Source organism: Abramis brama (assembly GCF_963993115.1).
Source record: "Abramis brama genome assembly, chromosome: 2".
NCBI classification, from domain to species: domain Eukaryota; kingdom Metazoa; phylum Chordata; class Actinopteri; order Cypriniformes; family Leuciscidae; genus Abramis; species Abramis brama.
The window spans coordinates 43044511-43054013 of NC_139964.1; the positions used below are offsets into that span (position 1 = coordinate 43044511).

At 33.9% G+C, this 9503-nt stretch overlaps 1 protein-coding gene across 1 annotated transcript; it reads left to right on the forward strand.

Moving 5' to 3' along the window:
• The first annotated feature begins 268 nt into the window (after positions 1–268).
• cenpk (centromere protein K) lies at positions 269–8540 on the forward strand. The gene is made up of 10 exons (XM_084099759.1): positions 269–371; positions 638–772; positions 1081–1125; positions 2626–2689; positions 4421–4467; positions 4565–4647; positions 6543–6638; positions 6950–7085; positions 7180–7233; positions 8114–8540. The coding sequence occupies exons 1-10, from the start codon at positions 369–371 to the stop codon at positions 8267–8269; spliced, it is 819 nt and encodes a 272-aa protein (XP_083955885.1). The 5' UTR covers positions 269–368; the 3' UTR covers positions 8270–8540.
• The last annotated feature ends 963 nt before the right edge of the window (positions 8541–9503 follow it).

Sequence of the window (9503 nt, forward strand, 5' to 3'; positions counted from 1 at the left end):
TTGTAAAAGGAATTTTGTGTCGTTTATTTTAAAAAGTAGCCTATATAGCTATATATATTTATAATATTTATTTATTTATGACTCTTATATACTTCTCGTATAAGTCCACGTTTTACATTCATAGCAAATATTAATTTAAGTTCTATGCAATATACAGACAAATGGGTGTGATTAAACCTATGTATTAATGAAATATACAACATTTTCAGTATAAGCAGCGCAGTTGCAAAATCCTTGAACGTCCACAGCGTATGACGCCAGCGTTACGTCATGACGTTGTTGCTGCCTGGCGGTATTTTTGTTTGGGGGTTTTGTTTAGTGCCACACTGTCACTTGTGTGTAGAATTCGCTTAAAAGAAAAACGATATATGGTGAGTACCAGCATGACTGCTCAATTTGAATTTACCACGTGATATCGCCACAAAATAAACGAAAGCTTTTTCACTTCACAGAACTGTTTCGCGTGAAGTTATTTGACATCGTTACGTTAGCTGCACGGCTAACGGTCACCTTTTGGATTATAAACATTTATACTGTAACGTTATCTGGCTGGAGTTTTGCGTATGATCTGCGTTTCTCTTTTCTGCTCTTATGTTTGGTGCTTCTTGCTTGTTTGACTTTTATCACACATCTGTAGAGCCCAGCACCATCGAAGCGAACAGAAATGGAGCAGGACAACCAGTCCTCTCCGTCTTCAGAAGACGCAGGATGTGCGGCTGCAAAAGCAGTGTTGTTAGAGGAGTGTGAGGAGCAGTTTGGACTGCTACAGAAGGTAACTTAAGTTCATTTGCTATGGGATTGTTTTCAGATCGGTGGTCAGTTAAGGTGAAGTATACCAATTCTTTGTTTTAAAAAATATACAGCTCTATGAATCACAAGATTTGTTTACAGCCTCTGATCACAAGGCGCACAGACCTGGGTGGTGTACACTCTTGTGTCATCGGATGTAGACAAAACAAGTTACATGTTTGTCATATTTTTTGCACCCTTTTATTTAGCCTTTTGTGGTTTATGTAGACAGCTGCTGCAGAAATGCAACTGTTTAGTTAACACAAGCACTCTTAACGTTATATCTTTCAGCTTCAAAATGAGATCATTTTGGCTGACACAGAGGCTGATGATGAGGTTTGTCTTTCTCCTTTTTGTGCTTTTTATTTTAGAAATCAGTTGTGTGCATATAAAAAATGTTACTTTTCAGTATATAGGCCATTCTACAGAATCCAGAGTTTGAAACATCTTGTAAAAAAATGTGTCTTTACCCCCACACGTGTTGGTGTATACAGCAAATCGTATAATATCCAAGGCACACATTTCTAGTGTTTGTGCAGTTAATTCTCATATTTTATTTTCAGAAAGTTTTGGAATATTTTTCCTCTCCCCAAATTTGAAACTACCGAAAAAACACAATAGTAAACAATTTAATAAGAAGGCTTATATTGACCTATTAAGATCTATCTACCTTGTAAAATATATTTTTTGCTATTTTATTAAAAGGTTTTAACAGGTAAATCAATAACAATTACAATTAACAATATTTCAAGTGTATTTTATGAGATTTGTTGTATTTTGAATCCAGTCTTTCTTTGTAAAAGGCGTAAAGTTTATCATACTGATTTCAAAGTTAAGTTTGGATGTACATTGAACATATACATACTATATGATATAGGCTACATACATTAGTTTGGATATACATTGAACCAAACACTATAATATCCTCTTAGTTGATAATTTATATACTTTATTTTTGACAAAACATCTCATGTTTTGGTCGTGACTGCACATTTTCGGTAGGAACTAATGTTTTGGTAGCGACCAACTCACATTACAGAATTTTAACTCTCATACTAAAACATACTAAAATACGAATGATTTGCATAACTACTAAAATTTTGTTTATTTCCCCAAAATAAAGGATAATGTGTTCCCTTTTGTCACTACCAAAACAATGATGACGTTTCGGTCGTGACTGTTTCAGTAGTGTCAATTTTAGATACTTGTGGGGCTAGATCAAAGATGCTAATCAGCACATGGTTAACTAGCACAGTTCTGAACAGTTCAGTTGTACTCGCATAACACATTAACTCTAAATTATGGGACCTATCTACTATGAATGAGAGGCTATAAGAGAGAGGGACAGGAATTTTTCCTGACCAAAAATGTAGGGGTGTGGTTAAAATCAGTCTCAGACAATGGACCAAAACATACACTGTTTCGGTAATGACATGAATTTGCGGGAAATATTTTTTTACATAAAGTTTCATGATTTACAAAGAAAATGTAAAATAAATATTTTTTTAAACTTTATTTGTTTAAGAAAAAAAAAAGTTTTTGAAAACAACAAATGAAAAAATTGCAAAAATGATTTCAATATTTTTTCCCAAGTTAAAATTGAGGGGTTAGGGTTTGGGATAGCCACCTCCCAATTGAAAGTACCCAATAAATGATGATTTTATTAAGCTTACTGATATTTTAAATATTATTGTGGGATTCAATAGATAATAGAAGGATCTTAGTAAACATCTAAGATTTGAATACCTAAATGCTTTTTAAATGTGATTTTTGGTTGTGGTTGCCAAAATATAGTTTATTAATTATTTATTTATTTATTTATTTATTTGTGGGCAGGCAGTGAATCGCCTGATTGCAATCACATCTGAGCTTGAGCAGTGGCAGGAAATGGAACCAAAATGTAAGCTGTTACCTATTGTTTTATGTACTGTTTCAAAATTATATAATATGTGACCCTGCCTGTGAAAACCCAGCTAAAGTCATTTTTTTGTGATTCAATGTTTTCTACATAAAATCATCCTACACAATGTAAAGAACATTCTGTGAAAATATAACCTTGATATCTTTAAAATTGACTGAGTAAGGCCATGTCAAAGATTTGCTAAAATTCGGGCTCAGAAAATCATATTTTTGAGAATTTCCAATTTAAAAATAAGTTATTTGTTAAAACTGCAACACATTTGATCCATAGTAACCTGCATATGTGCCTTATAACACATTAAAGCTGAGATTCTCCCCTTTTTAGTGATATATGACACATCAGTGGAAAAATTCTTAAAGTTTTGTAAAACACGTCTATTTATTATGATGTGCATGTCCAAAAAGCTAAAAGCATAAACACATTGAAATGAATGGGGGTACCACAAGAGCTTGATCATAGCAACAATTACCATGTCAATTCAGTGGAATGTTTTGTATAACTTTATTAGTAAAATGTAATATCAGTGAAATGTCAATAATATATAAATTAAATAACATAACATTTCTCATTCTCTGAAATTATCATTCTCTTACTGGGCCACGGTGTAACTGAGTAAATCTGGAGTAAAAAAAAATAAAATAAAAAAAATAAAATTTCAAGGGATAGTTTACCCAAAAACTACAATTCTGTCATCATTTACTCACTCTGATGTTGTTCCAAACCTGTATGAGTTTCTTTCTTCTGCTGAACACAAAATAAGATATTTTAAAGAATGTTTGTAACCAGACAGTTGACAGCACCCATTGACTTACATAGGTGCCGCCAACTGTCTGGTTACCAACATTCTTTAAAATATCTTATTATTAACAGAAGCAAGAAACTTATACAGGATTGGAATAACATGAGTATGAGTATGAGTAAATCATTTTTGGGTGAACTATCCCTTTAACAGGTCAGTCTCAAACTTTGTACACATTCTAAAATTGTCTAGATGCAAAATAAAATCCTGAGTGACAGCAACTCTCCCTCCTTGAAAAATAAAGAACACTTTTCCCCATTGAAATACTTGCAGTTGCAAGAGAAACTGATTTGCAGTTTACTGATTTGCAAATAACACGTAGTAGGCCAAAAATGTCCTTAAAATAAGTTTAATATTATTGGCAGAATACTAAGCTACAAAACAAATAAGCAGTTCTTAAAATATTGGCTATGACAAGAAAAAATCACCACAGACATCTAAACGCGGCTGACATCTCTCTCTTACCGGCCGCGGATTGATATTAAAGTCTGTTGTTACTCTTTCTAATAGAAAAGACACAGAAAAGAAGTTCCTGAACCGAATTATATACGAATCAGCAGTGTTGTTGCACGAAATAAACCCAGAGACGATTGAAATCAATGTTTAGGAAGAGCCACGTCCGGGTTTTTTTTTTTTGCGCAAAAGTATAACGTAGTGTCAATAAAATCATTAATTTCAGTATTTATCATGTTATAAATGAAAATGTAAGTATTTTTGTCATTTTTATGGCTATGACTACTTTGACGCTCGTTAACTCATAATTCGATTCTGCGACTTTAGCCGGGGTTTCACAGGCGGGGTCACATATATGCTAATAAATGCAATATTCAAAACTCTGGTAACCACACTTTTAATTGCACAGTTTATGTGAAGACATTTTTTTTATTATTATTATTATTATTATTTTCTAGTGCTGACAACAAATCCTGAAGTCTTAGTAGCTGTTGGAAAAGAAGAGGTACGTAACATTACTTTAATAACACTTAATAGGCAGAGAGCGTACCAAAAATATAAATGCAGTTACAACTTTCTTTTTACACTGTTTCTCCTCACAGTTGCAAAGACTCAACAGTCAACTTAAAATGGTCCTGTCATACTCAGAAGCAAAGTTGGATGCCCAGAAAAAGATTTTGAAAAGGTGCGACACAGTTTTTGTTAAAGAGCCCCAATTATGCTTTTTATTGTTACCGTTCATGCAGTGTTGCATACCTATTTCTGAAAAACGAGTTGTCAGTAATTCCAGTCTTATTTCATGCACAAATGCCAGCCTATGGTCTTCTTTGGCTGCTCGCGAATGTCTACTTTGATCCGCCCTTAAACACTGTAGTTGTAGCTGAGGCCTGGAAGAGTTTGGTTTGTGTCGACATGACGAGAAGATGCTGTTTTCTGTGCTGCGAAAGCAAATCCACTTTGCATGCTCTTCCAAAGGATGAGGACTCGGGCTTGAATTGATACGGTTAAATCAATGCCATCATTACTGTCCGTATCACTGTGTATACATGTGCTGAGGAAGGTTTCGGAGCTGAAATTCAGATATGGTAATAGACAGTTTCGTTTCTGACAAGCGGTGGACCGACAGACTCAGAGCAGAGGAGGCTCTCGGAAAGGAGGGGTTTAGAGAGACGTTTCAGGCACTGAGAAAAGGTGATGCTGCAATGTAGTGTTGTCAAGATACTGAAATTTCTAACTTCGATACGATACCTTGAACAATATCGATTTTCGATACCATGGGGAATACTGCTATATAGATGATTTATTATCTGATAATTGTTTGATAATTTTGGGTAATTTTGTTGCAATAGCTTACATGCAGAACAGGGAGGCTTTATTTGAAATATCTAACTAAATTTACAAAAGACAAGTAAACAGTCGGAAATAAAATATGAACAAATGAAATTGCAAATGACAGCACAAATAAATACAATAGAATAAAGAGACTAATTAAATAAACATGGCTAAGTTTTTCAGGTGGGTCTAATGCCAGTTTTCAGGTGAGAGATACTACAGAATCTATGTAAAATAACACTGGATAGTCTTCATAAAAATGAAATACAGATTAATGCTACAATTAAAGTTACAAAAGTTTCTCTTTTTCTTTGAGTAACATGACAGGCAGCAGCAGGTAGGCCTATATCAGGCTGCTTTCACTTTAAAAGCTTATGCACAGATTCAGTAGAGTGGTGCAGGTGTGACGTCACTTCGCAGGCCGACCAGCAGTTAGCATCAAACTGGTTCCCTCGACAAAAACCCAATAGGATTTGTACACAGGCTTTTGGATTATAGCAAAGAAACAAGCTTTGTGATCAACAAAGGTTTATGATACTTGCATGTTTTGTCCATCAAGTTAATTTTCACAGATGAACACACCTTTTATGAATTTTGAAGCCTAAATGCAGTTGCTAGATGTAAAAAGCTAAAGGTAGGCTATAAACGAACTACACCACGGTCCCAAGACTTCAATGTCACCACCGCTAAGCTTCTGACAACTCTTTCGGTTTTTATCTAAAAACATTTTCCCAGAACATTTGAGTTAAAATAGTTTATAAGAGCACAATTATAAGCATAGCAAGGCTGTAAAAGCGGACTGATCTTACCTGTTCGGCGTGATGTTTAATCTCCCCAACAGCCTCTGTTTATTTAGCCTCTGTTAATTTAGCCACTTGTTAGCAAAAAAATCACGTTTTGGAGTAATACTGATGCGTTTTATGTCAGAATAAAAGTGAAAGTGTCTTGAGCTTGTTCACCTCAGACCTTATTTCAGCCATTTAACCAAAATCCCATTCAAAAAACCCATTGACTTCGGGAGTTTTAGTCATTTTAGTACCAAGTTTATATATATATATATATATATATATATATATGTGTGTGTGTGTGTGTGTGTGTGTGTGTGTGTTTTTTCCCCCCATGGGTTTAGTTAACAGTAATAACTTTGTTCAAGATTGCTATGCTTAAATTAACTTAAATAGGACTGAAAAATACATTCATGAATAATATGAACAACATGTATAAACTCTGATTAAAAATGTTTTTCAGGGAGCAGACATGGCAAGCTGAGAAGAAAGAAGCATTGAATGCGGTGTCTGAGAAAATCACCAGATTACGACATGAAAATGAGAAATCAGAGCACAGGTTCTTAGTATAATGCTGGGATTAAAAATCACATTATTACATCTGCTTAAAGGGATATTTACCCAAGAATAAAAAATATACTCACCTTCATGCCATTCCAAACCTGAGAGTTTTTATTTTATCTGTAAAAACAAAAGGGTAATTCTTTTTAGCCATGTTCATTCATTTGGTTACAATGCATGTGAGAACTAATAGTACTTGTTTATAGAAGATTATATATCCACACACACTCTGTGTTTTTACAATAATGATAATGTGTTTTACATTAATAATCCAATCCTATTTTTTTCCACATTTTTTTTATTTTGCAGTATTTTGCAGGATATGAAGAGAAAAATTAACAATCTAAAGGACTATCATAGCAGTCTGATGGAAATGCTGAGCGACATGTTAGCTGAACACTTCCCACTTCCTGATCCCCTAGGAAACGGCACAAAGAAAAAAAGAGTAGGTGGTATCTTTACACTCTCAATCAGATCAGAGAATATTGGATTTGTATTTTTTGGCTGTTGCATATAAATATTGGATTTGGATTTTTCAGGCTGCTGCATATGATGCAGAGATTAACCTGATTTCACTGAGTGAGATTATCGAGGTATGTTCGGATACCCATCACAATAAAACATTTATTTTTATATCTTCACATTATGTTTGTAATCTTTTAAGAATAGATTGTGTTATTGATTTAATAGAATGGAAATGAACTTGTTTCTTGACACAGCATGTTTAAAGATACAGTAAGTGATTTCTGAGAAACACTGTTGATATTTGAAATCAACCCAAACAAACACACCCCTCCCTTCATTGCTCCGCCCCCAAAATGCACAAGCACGCCATGCAAGAGTGCATGTCACTTTATCATACCTGAAGTGAAGTAAAATGATGCTTCATGAAAAATAAAGCGAAGATGACAAATGGAAGACAAGGAAGAACAAAAAATGAACGTACAGTACACCAGAGTACAAGTAGGAGTTGGTTGTTAGTCGCCAGCTGCATAGCAGCTCCAGACAAAATATGAAAAAACGAGCCTGTTACTATAGCTAACATTACAACAACATATCTTGGTTCTGTGAAACATAGCAAAACCAATGTTACTTGCATATGGAGCAGAAACAACAACCTCTGCGTCCATTTTCAGGGCTTCCCGCTTGGGTCTCTCCAGTGCTGGAAAGCTTTTCTAAAATTAACACGGGTCCTAAAGCTCTTGTCTGATCATAACCCTTCTTTTCCCAGTGATTTTCCTCTGACCTTTTCTCTTTTGAGTCTCTCAGCTATCTCTTTTTCAACAGTATTTCTTCAAATCTCCCTATTGCTCACTCCCTCTCTCTCTTCCCCTTCTTCTGATTGGCTACACGTTTGTTGTGCTGCTCGGTCTGATCCACTTTCAACAGTGTTTCTCTGAAATTGCTTACTGTACCTTTAATTTACTAACCCTCTTTTAATCACATTTAATCATACACATTTATTTATTACAGAGATTGACCAATAAAACATTAGAAACTCCACATGACCCTTATGTGACTACTGATGACACTTTCTGGCCCCCGTACACAGAGATGCTTCTTCGCAATGGCATTGCAATACGACATCCAGAAGATTGCAATAAAATCCGTCTGGAAATGTTTTTTTAAATCTTAAGTGCACTAATTTAAAAATGAGATTTTTTTGTATGTCTGTAGTTAACTGTAAATGTCTATTTTTACTAAAAAAAAAATCAGCAAAATATTTTCCATTATGGTATCACATTGCAATTGATTTGTTTTGGAAATACATGTCAAGTCCAACACTTAGAATACATGTTTCTCTTCTATAGTTGTGTTGGTGTTTTATTTTACTTTGTATATACATGCATTTGTCAAACTGTCAAATATGAATTCTTAATTAAAACCACCCTAAACATTCCCTTTGACTTTGTTGTCTCCAGTGCTGCTTCAAGATGTCGGTTTGGGAAATGTTCATGGTTTGTAAACAAAAACCAAACTTTTTGGGTCACTGAAAAATCTCTACTATTAGTTATTTAACAGGTTGTATGTAGCTTTTTTAAATTAATTTATTTTTTATTTTTTTGGAATTGTGTGAAATCAGAAATTGGCTTTCAAAAATACATCTCTTCCAACAAAAAGGTTTCAGCAAATGTCATTATATCATCATGTATTATTAAATGTGGAATATTAAAATGAATAAGTAATAAGTTCCTATTTTGTTTTAAAAGTTCTCAATTTGTTAATAGTGCAGTGTTTAGTTGATGTTTATTGGCTTATTTCATTGTTGTGTGTGTTACCCATGCCGTTGTCTTTATGTGGGTAATACTGTTCTCTGTTAACATATTGACCACCGTTTCTGGAGAGGCTGTATTTTAAGTCATTGTGTGGTCTTAGCTTACACTGTCTGTGTTAATATCAGTACATTTTACAGTAATATACAGATTTTAATAATTCAGGCTGTTATATTATATGACATTATATGCTTTAATGACAGAAACTGAACTACAATCACCAAAACACCATCCCATAATGCTTATGACATATTGTTATTGTATTTTTACAATGATGTCCTGGTAACAGCTGGCCCAGCTGCTGGTTTTGTAAAATTAAAATGAACAATCAATATAGTTTACACTTAGATTAAATGGAGCCAAAAATAGCTTTGTGACAACTAGGCCCAGGGCATTTTCCTGTGTAATGCCGTTTCCTTTCAACAGGAATTAATATATATTCACATAGCTAGAAATATGAGATAATGTGCTTGTTAATGTTTACTAATGAACTTATTAAACATTACATAATTATTAACAGATTAATGTAAAATAAAATGCTTACAAATTATAAAATAAAACTTTCAGTTCATATGATCAAGCACTACTTG